The sequence below is a fragment of the Pantherophis guttatus genome, chromosome 8 (assembly GCF_059756535.1).
Source record: "Pantherophis guttatus breed Tessera chromosome 8, ASM5975653v1, whole genome shotgun sequence".
NCBI classification, from domain to species: Eukaryota; Metazoa; Chordata; class Lepidosauria; order Squamata; family Colubridae; genus Pantherophis; species Pantherophis guttatus.
Genome location: NC_142070.1, coordinates 2,192,253 through 2,218,719, shown reverse-complemented (window position 1 = coordinate 2,218,719; position 26,467 = coordinate 2,192,253). Strand labels below are relative to the sequence as shown.

The window sequence follows — 26,467 nt, the reverse complement described above, 5'->3', positions numbered from 1 at the left end:
GTGAGGATCATGGAGGCGGTTCTGAACACCAGAATAATAGAGTTGAGTGGGATCTCGGAGGTCTGCAAATGTTGGCCAATCTCTTCTTAAAGACCTCCAATGATGGAGCATCCACAACTTCTGGAGGCAAGGTGCTCCACTGAGTAATTGTTCTCATCAGGAAATTTCTCCTTAATTCCAGGTTGCTTCTTGTTAGGATATGGTTTGAGCCTAACAAGTTGTCCAGGCAATATAAGTGTACTGTAACTTTAATCTGTAAATGTATTACGTTACTTTAAAGGTTTTCCTGCTGAGTCATTGTAATGCTGAGTCATGCTGTAATTAGGTAATGTCTGGTTGTGAGAGTATTTAAGCAAGGTATGGTAACGTGTTCAATTACTGCTATGCTATGCTGCCATTGATGATGAAGCTGATATGATAAGCTACCATTGAGAGGAGTTGTTATCTGCTAATCATCGTTGGATGGATCTGCAACCATCGTGGTTTGTGAACCAGAGTGAGTTTGTTATTCTAACCAACTACGGTTTGTTTGGTAAGAAGATATCTGTAACTACTGGACTGATTTTACTGGCAAAGACTTGGAATTTGTTTAAAGACTATGAGACTGTTTTTCTACTATAAAGTAAGCTTTTGATAAACCAGTTTGCACATCTCTTATTCATTGCTCTCAGCAATGTTTCCTTGTGCATACACTCTGCTGGTTGGTAACACAACAACAATAATCTTAACACTTCTTTCCTTGATTAGTTTCCACCCATTGCTTCTTGTCCTACCCTCAGGTGCTTTGGAGAATAGCTTGACTCCCTCTTCTTTGGGGCAGCCCCTGAGATATCGGAAGACTGCTATCCTGTCTCCCTAGTCCTTCTCTTCATCAAACTAGACATACCCAGTTCCTGCAACCATTCTTCATATATTTTAGCCTCCAGTCCCCTAATCCTCTTGGTTGCTCTTCTCTGCACTCTTTCTAGAGTCTCCACACCTTTTTTACATCGTGGTGACCAAAACTGGACGCGATATTTCCAAGTGTGGTCTTACTAAAGTTTTATAAAGCGGTCTTAACATTTCACGTGATCTTGATTCTTTCCCTCTGTTAATATTTATTTCATGTCCAGATCAAACCTTAAGCTGCCCAAATGAGACCACCTTCCTGGGTTTATGGTTGGCCAGAAACAAATCAACGAACCGGTGGAACGACTTGCCACCAGACGTTGTGGGTGCTCCATCACTGGAGGCTTTTTCAAAGAAGAGATCAGTCTGGAATGATATAGGATCTCCTGCTCGAGCAAGGGGTTGGACTAGAAGACCTCTAAGGTCCCTTCTAACCCAATTGTTTGAAGAATCTGTCAGGGCGCTGATTAATCCCATTCTGCCTTTGGGATAATCGCGCCTTGATTAAGTGGAGTGGATCGAGACTTTTCCTTGCGAGCATACTTTAAGAAAACAAAACCCGAAGATATATCTTCTAATAAACTCATTTATTTGTTGTAAAGAAAATAAAACATCTAACTGTCTAAAATTAATTGTGACATTTTTGAAAAAGTTCTTATCGGCTACTTCTCAGCAGCCGGACATCTCTTGGCAAGAGAAGAAAGAAAAGAAATGTGAAAATGTGGAATGTGGGTGGAGAGACATGTGTAGTTTAGCTTACTGATAAGGATTCTTGGCAAGCTACGGAAAGTCTGATAGTCCAGAAATGAGAGCTCAGCTGGTAAATAAAAAAAACGCAGTGACAGAATCCAACATCATTCTCGTCCTGTCTTTAGAGGTGCTTTGGAGAATAAGATGTCCCTCTCTTCTTTGTGGCAGCCCCTCAAATATTGGAACAGTGCTATCCTGTTATCCCCTTTTTTTCCATTAAACGAATGGAATTCCTGCAACCGTTCTTCATATATTTTGGCCGCCAGCCCCCTAATCATCTTTGTTGCTCTCCTCTGCGCTCTTTCTAGAATCTCCACGTCTTTTTCGTATCATACTGACCAAAAAACTCTTTCCAATTATGTTTGAATAAAATGTTTTAGGAACTTCGCTTGTCAGAAGTTTAAGCAAAAGGGGATGGCATGAGCCCGGGGCCACTGCAACCGTCATAAATAGGAACCAGTTGCCAAGCATCTGGATTTTGAATCACGTGACCAAGGTCGTAACTGTGAAAAACGGCCATAAGTCACGTTCATGCACGTTTATGCTTGAGCAGGGGACTGGATTAGAAGACCTCCAAGATCCCTCCCAGCTCTATCCCTTTTTACAAGCTGGCTGGGGAATTCTGGGAGTTGAAGTCCACCCATCTTCAAGTTCCCAAGGTTGAGAAATAGTGATCTAGATAATCCCCAAAGTCCTTTCTGATGCTTACAGTCTTATAAATCGTTGGCTCCATAATTCCCAGCACTCTATTGGCATTGTAGTTGTTGAGTCCAACACCCCACCATTGAGCAGGGGTGAAATCCAACAGGTTCTGGCGAACCGGTAGTGGAAATTTTGAGTAGTTTGGAGAACCGGCAAATACTACCTCTGGCTGGCCCCAGAGTGGGGTGGGAATGGAGATTTTGCAGTATCCTTCCCCTGCCATGCCCACCAAGCCACACCACACCCACCAAGCCACGCCCACAGAACCGGTAGTAAAAAAAATTGAATTTCACCACTGCCGTTGAGTAACCCTAGTCTTGGACTATCTACAGACCAAGAATTGTAAGCTGTTTTCTTTCTCTCCCTCCTTTATAGATTTCCACCTCTTTTATCAAGCTATTTCCGATTTTATTCAACTCCCGAATAAAAGAAGAGGGAGAAAAATGGGAGCTAAAGAAAAGAGTTCTAACGAGCAACTGGTACAGAGAGAGAGAAAGAGAGAGAGAAAAGATATTTTTGTTGTCGATCTAATGGAGAAGTTTTGCTCCTAAGAGATGCTACTCGGTTGATGGCCAAGCTAATTTGTGACATCAGCGGCCACAGCATGAGGTCACAAGTTGCTGTCCCTCAGGTTAGTGGGCCTTACAAGGCCACAACTCTTTGGATGTGAACACCTGGGGAGAGAGCGTCACCAATTGGGGGAAGATCTAGGAGAAGGAATGAAGACAGAACTGGAGTCGAAGGGCAGCTCCTAAGGACAAGCATGGAGAGCAGCCGGTAAGACCGAGACCTCTGTTGACATCTGGAGAAGGTGTTTGGTCAAGCGAGATGGGATGGGAATTGTAAACCCAACAGATCAAGAGGGCCTAAGACAATGTTTCTCAACCTTGGAAGCTTGAAGTCCACCCATCTTCAAGCTACCAAGGTTGAGAAACACTGCCCTAAGATCAGATGTGCTGAGTTCAGATCTTTGTGAAGTGGCGAGATGTTCCTTCTTCACCCGCCGTTGACCTTCGTCAGACCTCTTGGGTGGACGAATAAAACTAAACGGGTGTCAACTTGCAAAGCTTTCAAGTTGCCATGAGCAGGAGGGAGGGAGAACTGAAGTGAATTCCATACATTCTTCCTGACCGCAATCAGAAGGAGGGTGTTAGGTTTCACAGCCAGCCAAAGTGGGTAATTGGAGAAGGTGATTTATGACATGGCCAGAGAGGAGGGGAGAGACGGGGTCATAGGGGAACGTAAATCTACGTAGGATCAGTCCTAACTGCATCCGAGTATTGCCGGAATGTTGCTCCTAATAAATGACTATATTTCCTTTGAAGTTTGGATCATGGCTCATGAATTAATTAGGGCATCTTTCGGAAACTTGACAACGGAATTGAAAGCAAGGATCAAAGTCGAGGAAGCCAACATCTGAGAAAACAGATCCATTGTTTTTTTGATGGAAGAGAATCTTTGTGGCTCAAGGGTTGAACCGTGGGATCCTTGCTGCTCTCTGAGCTTGGTTAATTTAGCAGAATAACAGAGTTGGAAGGGAGCTTGGAGGTCTTCTAGTCCAACCCTCTGCTCAGGCAGGAAACCTTATACCATTTCAGACAAATGTCTGTCTAATCTCTTCTTAAAAACTTCCAATGAACTTCTGGTGGCAAGTTGTTCCACTGGTTAATTGTTCTCACTGTCAGGAGATTTCTCCTTAGTTCTAAATTGCTTCTCTCCTTGATTAGTTTCCACCCGTTGCTTCTTGTCCTGCCTTCAGGTGCTTTTAGAAGACTGCTATCATGTCATCCCAGTCCTTCTTTTCATTAAAAGAAACCAGGGGTCGGCAACCTGTGGCTCTGGAGCCGCATGTGGCTCTTTCATCCCTCTGCTGCGGTTTCCTGTCCACCTGTCGGCTCCACAATTGATAGGGCTTTCGGTTAGGACAGGTAGAGGAAAAAGGATGCCACACTAGGAGGAGACTCTATGGTGAGGGAACTGGACTTCCGGTCGGCTCCAGAATTGAACGGGGGGCTTCCTGTTAGCTATTTGTGGCTCTTTGAGTGTTTAAGGTTGCCAACCTCTGAACCAGGGGTGCTATTCAGCAGGTTCTGACAGGTTCTGGAGAATCAGTAGCGGAAATTTTGAGTAGTTCGGAGAACCGGCAAACATGACCTCTGGCTGGCCCCAGAGTGGGGTGGGAATGGGGATTTTGCAGTTTCCTTCCCCTGCCACGCCCACCAAGCCGCGCCCACAGAACCGGTAGTAAAAAAATTTGAATTCCACCACTGCCCTAAACTAGACATTTTCTTGCAGACGTTTCATAACATGTTCACATGTTAACATCATGTGTGCTAAAAGGGAGTGAGGTTTGTAGAGAGGAGGAGGAGGAGGAGGAGGAGGATTTTGGGATCCTTGGTACTCTCTGAGCTTGTTTTCTTGCAGACATTTTGTGACCCAACTATTTCTTACTAGCACAGATTATGTTATCTAGTTGGGTCATGAAACGTCTGCAAGGAGAACAACCAAGCTCAGAGGGCACCAAAGACCCCAGAATTCAACGATGTGGCTGGAAGGGACCTTGAAGGTCTTCTAGTCCAATCCCTTGCCTTAACAACGGTGGCGAGAAAGACTAAAATAGGGCAAAACTCCATTTTAAGCAGTTGTCTCACTTAGCAACAGAAATTTCGGGCTCAATTCTGGTCATAAGTCGAGGACTACTTGTACTCTTCAAGGGCAGCCCCATGGCAAGTGCACTGCAGTAATCCAGCTGAGAGATGGCCGGGACATGATTGGCTCTGCATAGCTGATGTTGAGATGACTCCCCCAAACGCTTCCCCAGATACCTCTCTAAATGTCAATTCGGAGGTGGATGAACCAGTCCTGGTCACATCAGGAGGGCAGTTGGTCAATGGCTCCGAGGACCAGTCATCCGAGTGGGATTTGGCTGAAGCTCAGCTGCAGCAGGACAGCCCTGAGGCTTCAGGTACCGAAAGAACGCAGCTGCAGCTGGCCAGCGATGAGGAGGAGGAACTGCCTTCTGCCCTTGATCCAAGAACACGTAGGGCAGAGAAGAGGCAGGAGCAGCGAAGGTCGGCCAGATTGCTCGCGAAGAGGCAGCTTCGTCCCTTCTTGATGGGCTGCACCGGAAGCTGCCTATTTAGCACCACAGAGAGAGAGGGGAAAGCGATGCTGGGAACGACGTGTTCATTTCCTAGCTGTGTGTTTCCTGGTTGTCATGATTCCTGCCTTGCTTTTTGGATTGACACCGTGCCTTGACTTGGATCGTGCCTTGAGAGCCGTGGTGGCGCAGGAGTTAGAGTGCAGTACTGCAGGCTACTTCTGCTGCCTGCCGGCTGCCTGCAATTTGGCAGCTCAAGACTCAGCCTTCCCTTCCTTCCGTGGTGGGTAAAATGAGGACCCCGATTGTTGGGGGGGTTGATAGGCTGACTCTGTAAACCACTTAGAGAGGGCCGTAAAAGCACTGTGAAGCGATATATAAAGTCTAAGGGCTATTGCTATTGTAAATGCTCAGTTTTTCTTGCCTTGTGAACTCTCTTGTGTTGTGGATTTCATTTTGCCTGGTAGGATTATTTTGTGTGGGAAATGTTCAAGCACCTACTAGCATCGATCTGCTTTTGGCTGGATTTAATTGGGAAAGTTCTGGGGTTCGGGGTGAACGGAATTGCTGGGGAATATTAATAAACCCACTAAACCACCGTTTTGTGTGTGTGTGAGTGAACGGGACAGCTGGTCCCTCAAGTAGATCCTTCAACACCTGTCTCCCCTTTCTCCCTTACAGGCACCAAGGAAGATTTGGGGAGACCGCCCTTCCCAAGTCACCCCTGACTCCGAAACACAGGCTGGTCTTCGCCCTGGGTTCCCTCGCTAGCAAATGTCTCGGGGCTGTCGAGCAGACGGTGCTGATGTTGGCCGTCTTGATCTACAGCATCTTCCTGGCCGAGATCCTTTTCCACGTCATCGTCTCCTTCTCCATCCCTCTGGCCATCCTGCGCGACCACATGGTGCCCGCCTCGCTGATCTTTCTTGACTCCTTAGCGCCGGCGAGCGAAATCTTCTACAATGACGTCCTGGGGGCCCTCCTGCTTTTCTTCAGCGCTCTCCTCCTTCCGCTGACGGCCGGCTGCTGTTTGCATCTCTTCCTCTTCCCCAGTTATTTCAAGTTAGTGAAGCTTACCTGGTGAGCGGAGGTGGAGGCCGTAGAAAGATGCAACAGAGGCTCCGGTTGGCGTTTTGTTATTTTTGTGTTGGCTCGGTTCCCCGTTGCAGCTCTGCCCTTCTTCTCTCTGAAGCTTCCAAGTTAGGGTGTCTCTCGCCTGGATCCATGGCTGGAATCGTCTTTGCTGAAGATGCGCAAGGGATGTCATACTTCCGACCTTTAGTAAGCCCTGTTTCCCCACCACCACCGCCACATGCTTTCCCCCAAAGAGAGTTGTGTTGATTCATTGGAGCAAAACTCGAACGTCTTGCAAATGGGCCAACAGAATTGGTGCAAAAGAGGAACGCCTACTTTGGATGCTGCGTGGGAGAACGCTTGCCACTTTCTTGTCCCTATCCAGGAATCTCTAGGGTGGTCCTGGCGAATGTTTGGGGCTTCTTTTCGAATAAATTAAGCACTAAAACAGAGGGGTGGCATCTTGGTTGTTCCTAAGGGATCTCTTTGGTCTCAAACGCCGTCATCTCTCCTCAAATAGTAACCAAAAAAAAAAAAAAAGTAAGGGGCTTCTTGTTAGATGGAACAATGGTTTCTCTCCACCCCGCTCTGATCCTTCAAGGTCACGAGGGGAGCATGGCTGATCAGAAAAACGAATGAATCCAAGCAATGGCAGGTCGTGGGGTCCTTGATGCTCTCTGGGCTTGGTGGTTTCCTTGTCGATGTTTCATCCCCCACCTGAGGAACATCATCAGTGCTAGAAGGGAGTGGGGCTTAGGAGGAGAAGGACTGAGGAGTCTTTGGTGCTCTCTGACCTTGCTTGTATTTTTGCAGACATTTCGTTACCCAATTAGATAACATCATCAGTGCTAGAAAGGAAGTGAGGCTTGGTGCAGATATCTAGTGCAATATCTAGCACTTTTTTTTTTTTAAATTTGATTTATATGCCGCCCTTCTCCGGAGACTCAGGGCGGCTTACAATGCTTTTAAGCAATAGCCTTCATACTTTTGTATATTTATACAAAGTCAGCTTATTGCCCCCACAAACTGGGTCCTCAATTTACCTACCTTAGAAAGGATGGAAGGCTGAGTCAACCTTGAGCCTGGCGAGATTCGAACTAGCAGTAATTGCAGGCAGCTGGATGATAATAACAGGCTATTAGTCTGCTGCGCCACCAGGCTCTTAATAAAAATATGGAACGCTTCACGAATTTGCGTGTCACTGATGATGTTATTTAGGTGCACTGGTGGGATTCAGCCAGTTTGGTGGAATCCACCAGTGGTGGGATTCAGCCGGTTCGCACCAATTCGGGAGAACCGGTTGTTAACTTTCTGAGCAGTTTGGCAAACTGGTTGTTGGAAGAAATCATTAGGGCAGAGAACCGGTTGTTAAATTACTTGAATCCCACCACTGCCTAGGTGGGTCATGAAACGTCTGCAAACCACCAAGCTCGGACAGCGCAAAGGACTCCACAGCCCTCCTCCTCCTCCTCCCTCTTCCATTATGTGTAATCCCCTCCCTTCCAGCACTGATAATATTACCTACTTTGGTTCAGGAAACGTCTGCAAGAAAACAGCCAAGCTCAGAGAGCCCCTCATTTCAACCCTGAGCTACAAATATTCTCCTTTCTCGGAGCCAGGAGTCTCCACCCACTCCTGTTTGTGACATCACCGGAAGGAAGCAAAGCCAGCTTCTCTCCCCATGGCACATGGCTGGTGGGAAGACATGGCTAAAGAAGTGGCCACTGTCCTCTGGAGGAGAGACGGCGGGCAAAAGTAACCCTGGGCACATGGCCCAATGGAACTACAAGAGACAGTCAGATGGTGGGACAGACAAGAGAAAGGTGAGTTTAGCTGCTATGGGCGAAATCACTCCAGCAAAAGCTTTGACTTTACTTGCCTCTTAGCCACACACATTTACGGAGGCCTAATCTAAAATACGCTATGGGCATATAGCCATGCTGGCGACATGACCACAGAAATTGTCTTCGGACAACGCCGGCTCCCTCGGCCAAGAAACGGAGGTGAGCACTGTGCCTGGAGGTGAGACACGACTGACAGTAGATTAATCTACTAGTAAATTTGGGGCAAAGCAGAGGACCTTTTGGGGGGGTGGGCATGATGGCTCGGCAGTTAAAGGCACGGAGCTTGTCAGCTGGAAAGCCGACAGCCTGGGTTCGAGACCTGAGCTCCATGAGAAGGGGTGAGTTCCCGTTACTTGCCTAAGCTCCTGCCAACCTAGCTGTTCGAAAGCAGGCAAATGTGAGTAGATAAATAGGTACCACTGTTGGTGGGAAGGTAACAGCGTTCTGTGCATCCCGATGTATAGTCTTGCTGGCCACATGACCACGGAAAGGGTCTTCGGACAATGCTGGCTCCCTCAGCCAAGAAACGGAGCTGAGCACCATGCCTTAGAATCAGGCACAGTTGGACAGGGAATACCTTTACCTTTTAATCTACTGATAAATTTGGGGCACGGTAGAAAACATTTTAGGGGGGCACGATGGTTAAAGACACTGAGCTTGTCAACTGGAAAGCTGACAACCTGGGTTAGGAGACCTGAGCGCCATGTGACGATGGGGGTGAGCTCCCATTTCTTGGCTCAGCTCCTGCCCACCTAGCAGTTTGAAAGCATGCAAATGCGAGTACATAAATAGGTACCACTTTGGTGGGAATGTCGCCGCGTTCCATGAGCTCACAGTCAACTGAACATCTGGCTGACTGATCCAATCTGGATTGGTCCCAAGGACCAGAGGTTTGTTCTTGAACTTGTGCTGGAGCCCATTCTCAGGGAACCTCTCCCCCAACTTAGTGTGTCACATTTTCACACATTCTGGAAAGAGAGAGAGAGAGAGACACGTTCCCTGAGAATGGGCTTCAGCATGAGTCTGAAAGCTTGGAAGAAGAAAACTCTGGTCCTGGGGACCGACTCAGATTGGATCAGTCAGCCAGATGTTCAGACAGGACATTTTGGCATTTTTGTCTACCTATTGAGTACAAGCAGAAGCACCTTCTGCTCAAGTGCAAAGCTCCATTTGCACCAATGGAGCTGTTCACACACGCATGAGCCTTCCATTCATATGTCCCCAGGACCACCACCCCGGGCAGACTGCCAAGGTGGAAACTTTGGGGACTAAAGGCTGGCTGAATGGACAGCTGGATGGATGGACGGTTGGATGGATGGATGGTTGAATGGATGGATGGACAGATGAATGGACGGACGGACGGACGGATGGATGGATAGATGGATGGATGGATGGCTGGTTGGCTGGCTGGACGGACAGATGGATGGATGGATGGATGGATGGATGGATGGTTGGATGGATGGATGGATGGACGGTTGGATGGATGGATGGATGGATGGATGGATGGATGGACGGCTGGCTGGATAGATGGTTGGCTGGCTGGATGGACGGATGGACGGACGGATGGATGGATGGACAGCTGGCTGGCTGGCTGGACAGACGAATGGGTGGATGGTTGGATGGATGGATGGATGGACAGATGGACGGACGGACGGATGGACAGCTGGATGGCTGGATGGCTGGCTGGACAGATGGATGGATGGATGGATGGATGGATGGATGGTTGAATGGTTGAATGGACGGATGAATGGACGGACGGACGGATGGATGGATGGATGGATGGCTGACTGGCTGGATGGTTGGATGGACAGATGGATGTATGGATGGTTGGATGGCTGAATGAATGGACGGATGGTTGGATGGATGAATGGATGGATGGATGGATGGATGGATGGGTGAGTGAATGAATGAAAGAATGAATGAGCAAACAACTCCACCTCTGCTCCTTCTTTCCAGAGACATTGTATCAAGGAACAGGACCAGTTGGTGGGGAACCAGTCCAACCTTCTCGGAGAGACCTCCGGCAAGAACATGGCCTTCACCCTAGGCGGCCTGTTTCGCTGTCTCCGCAAACTACTGTCCATCGGTTTCACACTCCTGTTCTGCGACATCCTCCTGCGGGTCAGTTTTGTCCTCCTCTTCTTCATCCTCCTCCCTTTCTTCATCATCTATGACCACGTGATCCCTTCCACCTTCCTCTTCATCAAGTCGATTCGGCCCATCCTGGACGCTTTCTTCGGACGCCTGCTGCCATCGCTCTTCGCCTTCGTCCTCTCCCTGATCCCTCCGGTCATCATCTTCTTCTTCACGAAGCATGTCTTGGTGCCCATTTCCATCAAAGTCTTCCAGCTCACTTGGTGAAAATGCCCAACGCTCTTCAAGGGGAACCGGGAAGCGTTTTCGAATCCAGCGGGTTTTCCCTTCCACGGGGCTTGGGAACCTGCAGCCACGGCAGAAGAAGTCCCACCAATTCTTTAGGTGATTACGGCGATCACCTCAATCCACGTGTCTTAATTTTATCCTAATTTGAGCAGTGTTTCTCTACATCCTAATTGCCATTATGCTCCTTTTAAGGTAAAGCCTCCTAATTACACCTGAGTCTTTGTCATTTCATTGATATTTTGTGGTTAAATGGAAGGAGGCCGACAATTCGGGAGAAGGGCGGTATAGAAATTTAATTAACTAACTAACTAATTATGGTCTTTTAAAAAAAATTTCCCCTAATTTATAGGTATGTCATGACTATCTGACAAGGTAGTCCTTGACTTATGACAGTTCATTTAGTGACCGTTCGAAGTTACGACGGCCCTGAAAAAAGTGACTTAGGATGTTTTTCACACAGGTGGCCGTTGCGGTATCCCCACCTGATCAAAATTCAGACCCTTGGCCAGTTGGACTCATAATATTTATGACGGTCGCAGTGTCCTGGGGTCGTGTGATCCAGAGGTGAAAGCCAGCAGGTTCTGACAGGTTCTGGCGAACCGGTAGGGGAAATTTTGAGTAGTTCAGAGAACTGGGAAATACCACCTCTGGCTGGTCCCAGAGTGGGGAAGGAATGGGGATTTTGCAATATCCTTCGTCCAGGAGTGGGGAGGGAATGGGGGATTTTGCAGTATCCTTCGTCCAGGAGTGGGGAGGGAATGGGGATTTTGCAGTATCCTTCGTCCAGGAGTGGGGAGGGAATGGGGATTTTGCAATATCCTTCATCCAGCAGTGGGGAGGGAATGGGGATTTTGTAATATCCTTCGTCCAGGAGTGGGGAGGGAATGGGGATTTTGCAATATCCTTCATCCAGCAGTGGGGAGGGAATGGGGATTTTGCAATATCCTTCGTTCAGGAGTGGGGAGGGAATGGGGATTTTGCAGTATCCTCCTTCTGCCACGCCCACAAAGCCATGCCTACAGAACCGGTAGTAAAAAAATTTGGATTTCACCACTGGTGTGATCTCCTCTTGCGAACTTCCGGCAAGCAAAGTCAACGGGGAAGCCTGATTCACTTAACAACCACGTCACTAGCTTGAAAACTGCTGTGGTTCACTTAACAACGTTGGTTTAGAAAGGGTGTAAAATGGGGGCAAAACTCATTTAACAAATGTTTGAGCTCAATTGTGGTCGTTACGTCAAGGACTCCCTGTACTGATCTGGTCTAAGACTCGTTTACCGAAGGGAGGGGTCTCCAAACTTGGCCTTTTTAAAGACATGGCTGGCTAAGGATTTCTGGGAGTTGAAGTCCACAAGATTTGGAAACCGCTGATCTAAAGCATGGAGGAGGTAAGCCTATTTGGGCAACATCTGCCCAAATCTCTAGCTGTTAATCTACGTCAGCTAGGTTTAAAGAGAGATTCTCTTGCATGACCTCATCCACGTACTTCTTTGTTCGCAACATCTTCCGAGATATTTTTTTTAAAAAAAACTTTCCACGTATCCTCGGGTGTCTCCCATTGAAATAATCAACCAAGCTGGGCCCTGCTTAGCTTTTGAAAATAAAAATAAAATAATAAAAATTAAATTAAATTAAATTAAAATAAAATAACATAATAAAATAAAAAATAAGTAAATAAATAAAAAATAAACTAATACAAATAAAATAAAAATAAAATAAATAATAAAATAAATAAAATAAAATAATAAAATAAAAATAAATAAAATAAACAGCAGGCGCTGTTTCGGCGCAGGGCCTGCAGAGGGCAGCGTCGAGTCACTTTGCAGCTCTCTCCGAGGTCCCGAATGGATGCTTCAAAGCAGCCTCGCTTCCACCCCAAAACTGGGGGTGGAAAGGGGGGGGGGAGGGTCGCAGCTGGCTCACGCCTCTTCCCCCCTCCCCAGCCGCAGATTAAGTTACAGCCCTCTAATTGGGACCCTCCAGGGGCTCATTAAGGTCGGGGTGACTTCAGCAAAGCAGCCAGGAGATCTCTGGGGGGCCTGTCCCCCCCTCTCCTCCTCCCCTTTCCCTTGGGGGGGCTTCCTGGATTCCTCCCCAAGGAAAAACTGCAGAAACCCAAAAACAAGGCCCGGAAGATTGGCCAGGAGGGAAACAACAGCTGCGGGGAGTGGGGGGGTGGTGGAATCGTGGTGGCCACGATAGCTCTGGTGAGCATCCCTACATGGACAAGCCAGCTTGGGCGATGCTGGTTTGGGAGCTTGACCAAGGAGCAGCTGGGCACCCCTTGCACGGATGGGGGGCAGGTGGGCAGGGTGTGTGTATGAGAGGAGGGGGCTCGTTGGTGGCAGGCTGCAAGATTTGGGAAGGGAGGGTCCGACGGGCCCCTTCCCTTCCATCCCCCACGCTTTGGGCCCAGAGTCTCCTCTCAGCAAACAGCAGAAGCAGCCAAATCACAACCATTCGTATTTGTGTGATAACGATCGCTGCAAGCCTATTTGATCGAAATACGGTTGAGAACCAATACGATGGCTACAATCGTATTTGTAGCTCGGGGTCGAAACGGATTTAAAATTTAAATTTAAATACGTGTTTTTGAATAGCGAGCTGCCCAGAGTGGTTGGCTGAGATGGGCAGCTATAGAAATCTTAAATAAACCAACAAACCAACAAAGAAACAAACCAACAAATAAATACTAAATAAACAAATGAACGAACCAACAAATAAATACTAAATAAATGAATAAATAAAATAAATAAATAAGCAAATACTAAATAAATAAAATAACTAAACAACTAAACTAAATAAATAAAATAACTAAACTAAACTAAACAAACAACTAAATTAACTAACTAGCTAACTAACTAACTAAGTAAGTAACTAACTAACTAACTAACTAACTAAGCAAGCGAGCAAGCAAGCCAAAAAGCAGGCAGGCAAGCACCTTGGGTACAATCCCAAAACAACTGGAGCACCTCTTGAGTACCATCGGCGTTGACAAATTTACCATCAGTCAATTGCAAAAGGCAGCTTGACTTGGAAGAGCTGACATCCAGTGAAGGTACCTTTTTTTTTTAAATTTGATTTATATGCCGCCCTTCTCCGGAGACTCAGGGCGGCTTACAATGCGCTAAGCAATAGCCTTCATACTTTTGTATATTTATACAAAGTCAGCTTATTGCCCCCACAATCCGGGTCCTCAATTTACCTACCTTAGAAAGGATGGAAGGCTGAGTCAACCTTGAGCCTGGCGAGATTCGAACCCTGCAGTAATTGCAGGCAGCTGGTCTTAATAACCAGCTTAATAACAGGGTGCCTTAGACCACTGTACTACCAAGGCTCTTTAACCTTTAACACCATCAAATTAGATTAAGGGATGATGGGGGGACTGGAGGCTAAAACAGATGAAGAACGGTTGCAGGAACTGGGTATGTCTAGTTTGATGAAAAGAAGGACTAAGGGAGACATGAGAGCAGTCTTCCAATATCTCAGGGGCTGCCCCAAAGAAGAGGGAGTCAAGCTATTCTCCAAAGCATTTGAGGGTAGGACAAGAAGCAACGGGTGGAAACTCATCAAGGAGAGAAGCAACTTAGAACTAAGGAGAAACTTCTTGACCATGAGAACAATTAATCAGTGAGGCATCTTCCCTCCAGATACAGTGTTTCTCAACCTTGGTAGCTTGAAGATGGGTGGACTTCAACTCCCAGAATCCCCCAGCCAGCAGCGCTGGCTGGGGGATTCTGGGAGTTGAAGTCCACCCATCTTCAAGCTTCCAAGGTTGAGAAACACTGCTCCAGAAGTTGTAGGAGCTCCATCACTGGAGGCTTTTAAGAAGAGATTGGACAACCATTTATCTGAAATGGTCTAGGGTCTCCTGCTCGAGCAGAGGGTTGGACTAGAAGACCTCTAAGGTCCCTTCCATCTCTGTTAGTCTGTTAAATATGCACACCTGTCTATCCCAGATCCTTGGGAAGGACTCAATAGGTTGGGGGGAAAATGCCAAATCCATCCTGAACATCTGGCTGACTTTGCAACAAATCATAATAATAAACCGTCGGCCTGGATAAAATCCCTGTCCGTCAATTGCCAAAGGCAGCTCCATTTGGAACAGCTTACATCTTGCAAGAATGCCTTTGACACCACCAAACCACCACCACATCTGCCTATGTTGGCAAGGACGCCAGAGGTAGGTAAAAATCCCAAATCCTGTCTAAATATCTGATTGACTGAGCAACCAACCATCATAAGGATAATAATTGCACATGGCTGAGCACAAAAGAACTTATTTCTTTACTAAATTAAGCCCCCGAGAGAGGCTTCTCACTTTGTGATTCTGGCAACGACTATAGAGCGGAAACTTTGATGCTGCTCTGAGACTTTGCTTCTAATCTTAGCTGCAGTTGCTCAAAATTGTTTCATCCCAGGTTATTGGAGTCCTGTTCCTTCTAAGGCAGGGGTCGGCCACCCGTGGCTCTGGAGCCGCATGTGGCTCTTTCATCCCTCTGCTGCGGCTCCCTGTCGCCGGTCGGCTCCACAATTGATAGGGCTTTTGGTTAGGAGAAGTGTTGTGACTCCGACCCCCGAGACTGACTTATCAGAGGGAGAAGGCTCCGAAAGTGAAGGAGAGGAGTTGGCCAGGCCTCCCTCTCCAGGACCCTCCTCTCTGGCAATGCCTCAGGTGTCTCCCGTAGGAGAAGAGATTGGCCAGGAGCCAGGTATCTCCTCGCAGTCGGAAAGTGAAGGAGATAAGTCTTGGCTGGATCCACGCCAGCATCGGAGAGACAAGTGCATGCAGCAGAAAAGGAGGCGTGCCAGAGATTAAGCTGAGTCACTGGACCACACCCCACAGGGGATAAAAGGGGGTGAGGTGGCCATTCAGACTCTGTGACGGACAAAACTAAACTACTATCGAGTCACATTGTATCTTTGAAACAACGTTATCTGCCTTGGATTTAATACGGACTGGACTTGACAATTCTTGAACTGTGTGTATCTTGTTTGGGTTTATCTGACGGAGGAACAACCCCTCCCTTTATGAGTAAAGTTCTTGGCAAGCAGCTACTGGGTTGCTGCCAATCCTCTTATCGAAAGAATTTGTTGTCTGCAAGTTTTATTTAACCCCTGGCTATCTGTTTGTGTGCGTGTGTGAGACAGGGACAGAACAGACAGGTAGAGGAAAAAGGACGGCGCGCTAGGAGGAGACTCTATGGTGGGGGAACCGGACTTCCGGTCGGCTCCAGAATTGAACGGAGGGAGGGGGGCTTCCGGTTAGGACCTTTGTGGCTCTTTTGAGTGTTTAAGTTTGCCGACCCCTGCTCTAAGGCAGGACGGAGGTGGGGGCTTTGTGGTTCTGGATGAACCTTATCTGAGATAGACTGCTCTGCCAGCAAAAGATGGAGCTCACCAGTCCCCGCCCACTTCCCCCCAAGATCTAGGGCAGCACACGGCTCGATTAGAAAAATTTAACATGATGGCTGAGTTAATCAAGTCTTTAGCGCCTCCCTTTTCCTCCTCCTCCTCCTCCTCTTCTCCTCCTGTCCCGCTGCACCAAATGGTGATAAATTACCTCCATATGTTCCCCATAAAATTGTTGAGTGCCACATGGCCTGAGCCGTAAGCTAGTAAATTAAAGCAATTAACGCCACCGTTTCTCTTGCGCGGAACCAGCGACAAGCTGGCGCAGCCAGCGAGGAATTTCTTTGAGGGCCAGGAAATGTCAGCCTCTCGCCTTGAAATATCGATCGGGTGCCATCGATCCGAATTGGAGAGGAATCGTTCCCACTAGCATCACAGGGTTGGAAGAGACTTTGGAAGTCTTCTAGTCCAGGGGTGACAAACTCAAGGCCCGCGGGCCGCATCCGGCCTGCTGGGGGCTTAGATCTGGCCTGCGGGGCCGCCCTGGAAACAGCGAAGTTTGCTTGGATGGGGGTGCGGTTGGACTAGAAGCAACGGTGCTACGAGCAGTGGTGAAATGTAAAATTTGTTACTACCGGTTCTGTGGGCGTGGCTTGGTGTATGTGGGGGGGTAATGTGACTGGGTGGGCGTGGCCAACTTTTTTTAAAAAAAACTTGTAAAAGCATTTTTTCTACCACCTCTTCAGCCGAAGAGATGGTAGAAAAAATGCTTTTAAATTTTTTTTTTAAAAAAAGCTCTGATGATCCCAGCTGAGTAGTGTGATCGTCAGATGCTTTTTTTTTTTTTTAACTTTTAAAAGCATTTTTTCTACAACCTCTTCGACTGAAGAGGTGGTAGAAAAAATGCTTTTAAAACTTAAAAAAAAAAAAGCCTCTGATGATCCCAGCTGAGTAGTGTGATCGTCAGATGCTTTTTTTTTAACTTTTAAAAGCATTTTTTCTACAACCTCTTCGGCTGAAGAGGTGGTAGAAAAAATGCTTTTAAAACTTAAAAAAACCAGCCTCTGACGTAGCTCAGCTGGGCATGGGGGGGGCAGGGATTTTTGCTACCGGTTCTCCGAACCACCTGCCGCCATCACTACCGGATCGGGCGATCCGGAGTGAACCGGGAGCATTTCACCCCTGCCTACAAGGTGCCTTCCAACTCTGCTATTCTATATTCAATGGAGCAGAAGTTGCCTTCAGAAGTTGTGGGAGTTTCATCCCTGGAGACTTTCAAGAAGAGACTGGACTGCCCTCTGTCAGAAATGGTGAAGGGTCTCCGGCTTGGGCAGGGGGTTGGACTAGATGACCTACAAGGTCCCTTCCAACTCTGTTAATCTGTTAATGATGGAGCCCAGATGGGATAGCGAATCAATATCCTTGCCTGATATCCTCGCGGCAACCTGGCACATCTGGAGACGCAGATGCCTGTCGGATCTCGGCGCTTCGGGAAGACACCAGGAGATGATAGCCTGGATGTTTTTTTGATTCCACACCAGTGTGGAATTGAGTGTGAATGGAGTGTGTGGGGGACTTGAGAGGATAAGAGGGGGAGAGGAAGGAAAACTGTCTGCCTCCCCCTCCCCAACAGCTGTTCCTTGCCTCTGGCATCAGAAATCTTTTAACAGAATAGCAAAATAACCGAGTCGGAAGGGACCTTGGAGGTCTTCTAGTCCAACCCCCTGCTCCGGTAGGAGACCCTTTACCATTCAGACAAGTGGCTGTCCAATCTCTTCTTAAAAACCTCCGGTGTTCGAGCACACCGCAGCTTCTGGTGGCAAGCTGTTCCACTGTCCTCACTGTCAGGAAATTTCTTCTTAGTTCTAGGTTGCTTCTCTCCTTGATGACTTTCCATCCATTGCTTCTTGTTCGGCCTTCAGGGGCTTTGGAGGCTAAATGGACCCCTTCCTCTTCTTTGGGGCAGCCCCTCAAGCGTGCTGTCATGTCAACCCTTGTCCTGGTACAGAATTACAGAATTGGAAGGGACCTTGGAGGTCTTCTAGTCCAGCCCTCTACTCAAGCAGGAGATGCTATATCACTTCAGACAAATGGCTGTCCACAGTCTCTTCTTAAAAACTTCCAGTGATGGAGCACCCACACCTTCTGGTGGCAAGCTGTTCCACGGGTTAATTGTCCTCACTGTCAGAAAAAATTCTCCTTAATTCCAGGTTGCTTCTCTCCTTGATTAGCTTCCATCCGTTGCTTCTTGTCCTATCCTCAGGTGCTCTGGAGAATAGCTTGACCCCCTCCTCTTCTTTGGGGCAGCCCCCGAGATACTGGAACCCTACTAACATGTCACCCCAAGTCCTTCTTTTCATTAAACTGGACACATTCAGACTCTCCAAATCTATGACCAATGTGATTTAGTTCACCGCTATTACGCAACACCACAAAATATGAACTAAAATCTGGTAATTTATCAAATGTAGGATCAAAGAGGATCTCTTGGGCCAATAGAAGTCCAGGAAGTCCTCAACTTACAACAGTTCATTTAGTGACCAGTCACAATGGCACTGAAAAATGAGATCTATGACCATTTTTTTTTCAGATTTACGACCGTTGCAGCAAAATTCAGGGACTCGGCAACTGGCATGTACTTACGACCATTGCAGTGTGATGGGGAAGCTGGATTCATTTAACGATGGTGTTACTAACTTAACCACTGCAGCGATCCACTTAACAACGGTGGCAAGAAATGGTCATCAAATGGGGCAAAACCCACTCAACAAATGTTTCGCTTAGCGACAGAAAGGTTGGCGTCAATTTGGTCGTAGGTCGAGGACTCCCTGTAATTATATGTGGTGTGGATGAGTGAACCATTTGGTGTTTTTTTCAAAAAAATTCCAAATATTAAAATACAAGTTCCAAAAAAGGGGAGGGGAAAAGAAATTTCAAAAGCAAAGCAGAAGTTGGCAAGACAAAACAGGAAAAAAAAGAAAGAAAATAAATGTGCATAAAAAGAAAGAACAGACATGTAAATTGTCCCCCTAGTAACAAGTTATGAATACTGATAAATGTATTTCAAGAATAATAGTTTCTCCCCCTTGCCAAACGGGCACCACACGGTTTATGAACTTCTAGGAAGTACGTATGTGGAGCGAATGAACTAAAACCTCTGCCTCCTGATTGTGTCTCGGAATAGGTTGACTTGATTAATCTTGATTATGACAACATATAATTAAGTAAAATTTGAATTCCCTATCAAGTTAATCTCTCCAAGGAGAGAGACATTTTGGGGGTGAGGGGTTGGGGGGTGGGGAAGGATTTGATTTTGTTGCGGAAGGAAGTCACATTATATTTATATTCTATGCGGGAATATAAATTTAGGTTAAGATAGGAGAGAATAGAATAGAATAGAGTAGTGTAGTGTAGCAGAGCAGAGCAGAGGAGAGGAGAGGAGAAGAGAAGAGAAGAGAAGAGAAGAGAAGAGAAGAGAAGAGAAGAGAAGAGAAGAGAAGAGAATGATATAGATAGATGATAGATTGATAATGAATAGAATAGTATAGAATCCGATAGAATACAATAGAAAATAGAATACAATAGAACAGAACAGAATAAAAATAGAATAGAATTAGATAGATAGATAGATAGATAGATAGATAGATAGATAGATAGATAGATGATAGATAGATAATGAATAGAATAGAACAGAATGAAAATAGAATAGAAATAGATATAGATAGATAGATAGATAGATAGATAGATGATAGATAGATAATGAATAAAATAGAACAGAATGAAAATAGAATAGAATAGAATAGAATAAGATAGATAGATAGATAGATAGATAGATAGATAGATAGATAGATAGATAGATAATGAATAGAATAGGATAGAATCAGATAGAATAGAATAGAATAGAAAATAGAATACAATAGAACAGAACAGAATAAAAATAGAATAGAATAGAATAGAATTAGATAGATAGATAGATAGATAGATAGATAGATAGATAGATAGATAGATAGATAGATAGATAATGAATAGAATAGTATAGAATCAGATAGAATAGAATAGGATAGAATTAGAATAGAATAGAAAATAGAATAGAATAGAATGAAAATAGAATAGATATAGATAGATAGATAATGAATAGAATAGAACAGAATGAAAATAGAATAGATATAGATAGATAGATAGATAGATAGATAGATAGATAGATAGATAGATAGATAGATAGATAGATAGATAGATAATGAATAGAATAGTATAGAATCAGATAGAATAGAATAGGATAGAATTAGAATAGAATAGAAAATAGAATAGAATAGAATGAAAATAGAATAGATATAGATAGATAGATAATGAATAGAATAGAACAGAATGAAAATAGAATAGATATAGATAGATAGATAGATAGATAGATAGATAGATAGATAGATAGATAATGAATAGAATAGTATAGAATCAGATAGAATAGAATAGGATAGAATTAGAATTAGAATTAGAATAGAATAGAAAATAGAATAAAATAGAATAGAACAGAATGAAAATAGAATAGAAATAGATAGATATAGATAGATAGATAGATAATGAATAGAATAGATTAGAATAGAATAGAATAGAATAGAATAGAACAGAATCATAGGGTTGGTGGGAAAGTCACATGGAAACATGCACGCTCTTTGCGACCGCGCTCCAGAAAAGCCAAACGTCCAGGTTCTGGCATGCATGTGTGCGTGACGATCAGCCAGCTGGCGCGCATGTGCAGGCTGGTTTTCGGCACTGCTGCTCGCACAAAGGGATCGCGCTACAGAAAAGCCGAACTTCCGGGTTCTGGTGCACATGCGCACCTGAAAATCAGCTGGCCGGCACGCGCCATGCAAACTGGTTTTTGGCCCTGCGGCACGCGCCAAGGACAGCTGATTGTCCCGCGCGCATGTACGACAGAAACCCGGAAGACAAACAGGCAAGGCCGCGATTGCCGGGCGACATGGCTTCGCATGCCACTTTGGGCACGCGTGTCATAGGTTCGCCCTCACGGTTCTAGTCCGACCAACCCCTTTAACCCTATCCAGGATCTTCCAGGAGAACAAGACTCCGCTCCCTTCTAGTACTGATGAGGTCCACTAGCTGGGTAAAGAAATGTCTGCAAGAAAACCCCCCAAACCAGTGGTGGGTTCCTCCCGGTTCGGTCCGGTTCGGCCGAGCCGGTAGCGGTGACGATATGACGTCACCGAACCAGTTCTGCCCCCACTGCCCCCCACCCCGCCTTCCTGGCCTCCCTGCATTATTCTTATCTTTTATTTGGCCCCACCCCCAACCTAGTGCTGCCTCCTGAGTCCCAGCTGATGGCTAGAGGGAAAAAAACTGTTTAAACTCTTGCCGCGGGGCTTCAAAGGGCCGCCCTACAGCTGATCAGTGTTAAAAGAAAACAAATGAGTAGACCGGTGCCTGCAAAAATAAATGGGTAGACCAGTGCCTGCAAAAATGAATGACTAGACCAGTGCCTGCAAAAACGAATGGGTAGACCGGTGCCTGCAAAAATGAATGACTAGACCAGTGCCTGCAAAAACAAATGGGTAGACCAGTGCCTGCAAAAACAAATGGGTAGACCGGTGCCTGCAGAAATGAATGACTAGACCAGTGCCTGCAAAAATAAATGAGTAGACCAGTGCCTGCAAAAATGAATGACTAGACCAGTGCCTGCAAAAACAAATGGGTAGACCGGTGCCTGCAAAAACAAATGGGTAGACCAGTGCGTGCAAAAATAAATGGGTAGACCGGTGCCTGCAAAAATGAATGACTAGACCAGTGCCTGCAAAAACAAATGGGTAGACCAGTGCCTGCAAAAATAAATGACTAGACCAGTGCCTGCAAAAACAAATGGGTAGACCAGTGCCTGCAAAAATGAATGACTAGACCAGTGCCTGCAAAAACAAATGGGTAGACCGGTGCCTGCAAAAATGAATGACTAGACCAGTGCCTGCAAAAATGAATGACTAGACCAGTGCCTGCAAAAACAAATGAGTAGACCAGTGCCTGCAAAAATGAATGACTAGACCAGTGCCTGCAAAAACAAATGGGTAGACCGGTGCCTGCAAAAATGAATGACTAGACCAGTGCCTGCAAAAATGAATGACTAGACCAGTGCCTGCAAAAACAAATGAGTAGACCGATGCCTGCAAAAATGAATGACTAGACCAGTGCCTGCAAAAACAAATGGGTAGACCGGTGCCTGCAAAAATGAATGACTAGACCAGTGCCTGCAAAAATGAATGACTAGACCAGTGCCTGCAAAAACAAATGGGTAGACCAGTGCCTGCAAAAATGAATGACTAGACCAGTGCCTGCAAAAACAAATGGGTAGACCAGTGCCTGCAAAAATGAATGACTAGACCAGTGCCTGCAAAAACAAATGGGTAGACCAGTGCGTGCAAAAATAAATGGGTAGACCGGTGCCTGCAAAAATGAATGACTAGACCAGTGCCTGCAAAAACAAATGGGTAGACCAGTGCCTGCAAAAATAAATGACTAGACCAGTGCCTGCAAAAACAAATGGGTAGACCAGTGCCTGCAAAAATGAATGACTAGACCAGTGCCTGCAAAAACAAATGGGTAGACCGGTGCCTGCAAAAATGAATGACTAGACCAGTGCCTGCAAAAATGAATGACTAGACCAGTGCCTGCAAAAACAAATGGGTAGACCAGTGCCTGCAAAAATGAATGACTAGACCAGTGCCTGCAAAAACAAATGGGTAGACCGGTGCCTGCAAAAATGAATGACTAGACCAGTGCCTGCAAAAATGAATGACTAGACCAGTGCCTGCAAAAACAAATGAGTAGACCGATGCCTGCAAAAACAAATGGGTAGACTGGTACAGCTCTGCAAGCAGTTAAAAGCCTGGAAGACCAGTACCGCTGCTAAATCCTAAAGAATTGTCACATGACCATCAAGCCACACCCACAAAATAAGCCACGCCCACAGAACCGGTAGTAAAAAAATTTAGAACCCACCCCTGCCCCAAACCCAGAGAAGCACCCAGGACCCCGCAGCCGACTCTTCACACATCCTTGGTGTAACTTGCCACTGGCGTAGCAGTTAAATTGAGAAGGCCGAGTGTCCCCCTCGGCACCTGCAAAGGATGATGGGCCGGTTCGTCTTGGCAGGACTCACGCTTAAGCGTTAACGGTTGCCCCATGGCTGGCCTGGGTTGGTGGAGAAGAAGAGGCAGCCAGAACGCCGGTGCCAAGTTCCTTGGCGTCATGGTGAGCTGTTTGTTTTGGTGACTCCAATTTACTCATTAGCGGAGTAATGGATCCATTGCTCCCCTACCCGAAGCACTAAATCTCCCCGGAGGATGAACTAAGAAAAACAGTAGCACAAAATATTTCTCCTTGGTTAATTAGAGTGGAGGTGAGAAAAAGTTTGAACCTTGTTAGGAGTGAGGAGGGAAATGAGGAAAGCGGAAACTGTTTTCAATCCTTTCCAGAGATTAAACCTGGCTGAGATGGTGCCCTCTGTCCGTCCCGGAGTTGGCAGCAAAAACGTCTAGCGTTACAAAACCCCTTTTGCTTCCTTTATTGGATAAAATGGAACAGAAAAGTCAAGGGATGATAAGACAATCGCAAAAGTAAAAGTAAAAAAAGAGAATAACAGAATAACAGAGTTGGAAGGGGCTTTGGAGGGTTAAGGGAGTGGTGAAATCCAAATTTTTTACTACCGGTTCTGGGCCCACGGCTTGGTGGGCGTGGTGTGGCTTGGTGTGGCTTGGTGGGCGTGCCATTCCCACCCCACTCTGGGGATGGCCAGAGGTGATATTTGCCGGTTCTCCAAATTGCTCAAAATTTCCACTACCGGTTCTCCGAATTGCTCAAAATTTCCGCTACCGGTTCTCCAAATTGCTCAAAATTTCCACTAACGGTTCTCTGAATTGCTCAAAATTTCCACTAACGGTTCTCTGAATTGCTCAAAATTTCCGCTACCGGTTCTCTGAATTGCTCAAAATTTCCGCTACCGGTTCTCCAAATTGCTCAAAATTTCTGCTACCGGTTCTCCAAATTGCTCAAAATTTCCGCTACCGGTTCTCCAAATTGCTCAAAATTTCCGCTACCGGTTCTCCAAATTGCTCAAAATTTCCGCTACCGGTTCTCCAGAATCTGTCAGAACCTGCTGGATTTCATTCCTGGGTTAGGGTTACGTAATCCTCCAAACTCTAACCCTAACCCTAACTCTAGTCCAACCCCCTGCTCAGGCAGGAAACCCTCCACCATTCCAGACAAATGGTTGTCCAATCTCTTCCTATAAAACCTCCAGTGATGGAGCTCCCACAACTTCTGGTGGCAAGGAGTTCCACTGATTAATTGTTCTAACCACCAGGAAATTTCTCCTTTATCCTAGGCCAGTGATAGCTAACCTTTTTGCCATTGCGTGCCAAAAGCGAGGGGAGAATGGGGGCGGTCACATGCATGCATGCCCACACCCATAATTCAATGCCCCCCGTGCCCCATCCCCCCCGCGCATGCACGTGCAACCCCCCCATGCTCTCCCCGCTTTTGGCATGCAATGGCCTGTTTTTCGCCCTCCCTAGGCTCCAGAGGTTTCTTGGAGCCTGGGGAGGGCAAAAAGAGCCTCCCCACCCCACCGAGGCCCTCAGGAGGCCGGAAACGGCCCGTTTCCCAACTTCCGGTGGGCCCAGAAGGCCCAATAATCAGCTGGCTGACGTGCCCATGCACGGCTGGACCTGAGCTAGAGCAACGCTCGTGTGCCCATAGATATGGCTCGACGTGCCACCTGTGGCATTCGTGGCTTAGGTTCGCCATCACAGTTCTAGGCTGTTTCTGTTCCTGATTAGTTTCGATCCGTTGCTTCTTGTTTTACATGGAGGCGCTTTGGAGAATAGGTTGACCCCCACTCCCTCTTTTTCGGAGCAACCCCTCAAATATTGGAATATGCTCTCATGTCCTCCCCCTAGTCTTTTCATTAAACTAGACATATCCAATTCAGTGGTAGGATTTAAATAAGTTAACAACCGGTTCTCTGCCCTAAGGACCGGCTGGGTGGGCGTGGCCATGGTGGGCGTGGCCAGAGGGTGTGACAGGCAGCACCCGGCCTCCTGCACCCAACCCCCTGGGAGCAAAAACAGGCTGCGGAGGGGCTGCGCCACAACTCCCCGCACCCCGTTTTGGGTCTAGGAGGCAGGGGTGAAATCCAGCAGGTTCTAACAGGTTCTGAAGAACTGGTAGCGGAAATTTTGAGTAGTTGGAGAACCGGCAAATACTACCTCTGGCTGGCTCCAGAGTGGGGTGGGAATGGAGATTTTGCAGTATCCTTCCCCCAGGAAGAGAGGGAATGGAGATTTTGCAGTAACCTTCCCTTGGAGTGGGGTGGGAATGGAGATTTTGCAATATCCTTCCCCTGCCATGCCCACAGAACCGGTAGGGAAACATTTTGGATTTCACCCCTGCTAGGAGGCCTCCTGCAGCCTCCTGCGAGCGAAAACAGGGTGGGGGGGGGCGCACTGCACCACCACCACCCCGTACTCCATTTTGGGCCTAGGAGGCCTCCCTGCACTTACCTGGGAGCCAAAATGGAGAGCATGGGGACTCCTGGAAGTGGCGGACCAGGGCGGGGCCAGCCAGCAATTTAACTACTGGCTCACCCAAACCGATCCGAACCGGTTGAATCCCACCATTGATTCCTGCAACCGTCCTTCGTATGTTCTATCCTCCATTCCCCTTCTCCTTCGATATGTGGATTAGGTTTGGGTTGCTGGCTGGGGGATTCTGGGAGTTGAAGTCCCCCCATCTTCAAGCTTCCAAGGTTGAGAAACACTGTGTTAATCTCTGCTCTTGTGGGTATTTTATTTCTGGCCAGGAAGTGCAGTGATCTTTTAGCTTTTGGATTGTCTCTTTTGAATGGTGTGTAAATGTGGTCCATCTCTATGTGCCCGTTGATGGCCGTTTTGTCTGAGTGCCGCTGGCTGGGGGATTCTGGGAGTCGAAGTCCACCCATCTTCAAGCTACCAAGGTTGAGAAACACTGTGTTAATCTCTGCTCTTGTGGGTATTTTATTTCTGGCCAGGAAGTGCAGTGATCTTTTAGCTTTTGGATTGTCTCTTTTGAATGGTGTGTAAATGTGGTCCATCTCTATGTGCCCGTTGATGGCCGTTTTGTCTGAGTGCCGCTGGCTGGGGGATTCTGGGAGTTGAAGTCCACCCATCTTCAAGCTACCAAGGTTGAGAAACACTGGTTTAAAGGAAGACGGAAACAGGAGAAGGAATAAAATGTATTTGGATATAAAACTTTTCAAAATGATCCTGCAGGTGGCGCTCTTCCCTGAGAAATGTGAAGCCGGCTGGGCCATGGAAGAACAAAGAGAAGGGAAGGAATA

At 46.7% G+C, this 26,467-nt stretch overlaps 2 protein-coding genes across 2 annotated transcripts; both read left to right on the top strand.

The window, feature by feature from the left end:
* The first annotated feature begins 2,715 nt into the window (after positions 1-2,715).
* On the top strand, positions 2,716-6,964 carry LOC148112536 (uncharacterized). The gene is made up of 2 exons (XM_087875087.1): positions 2,716-3,117; positions 6,122-6,964. The coding sequence occupies exons 1-2, from the start codon at positions 3,104-3,106 to the stop codon at positions 6,522-6,524; spliced, it is 417 nt and encodes a 138-aa protein (XP_087731213.1). The 5' UTR covers positions 2,716-3,103; the 3' UTR covers positions 6,525-6,964.
* A 1,207-nt stretch (positions 6,965-8,171) lies between these two features.
* On the top strand, positions 8,172-10,951 carry LOC148112535 (uncharacterized). The gene is made up of 2 exons (XM_087874799.1): positions 8,172-8,337; positions 10,315-10,951. The coding sequence occupies exons 1-2, from the start codon at positions 8,203-8,205 to the stop codon at positions 10,717-10,719; spliced, it is 540 nt and encodes a 179-aa protein (XP_087730925.1). The 5' UTR covers positions 8,172-8,202; the 3' UTR covers positions 10,720-10,951.
* The last annotated feature ends 15,516 nt before the right edge of the window (positions 10,952-26,467 follow it).

Excerpts from the sequence above, each read along its gene's own strand:
- LOC148112535 (XM_087874799.1), top strand. The coding sequence starts at position 8,203 with ATGGCTGGTGGGAAGACATGGCTAAAGAAGTGGCCACTGTCCTCTGGA. Across the intron at positions 8,338-10,314 it reads GTGGGACAGACAAGAGAAAG|AGACATTGTATCAAGGAACA; the intron begins GTGAGTTTAGCT and ends CCTTCTTTCCAG.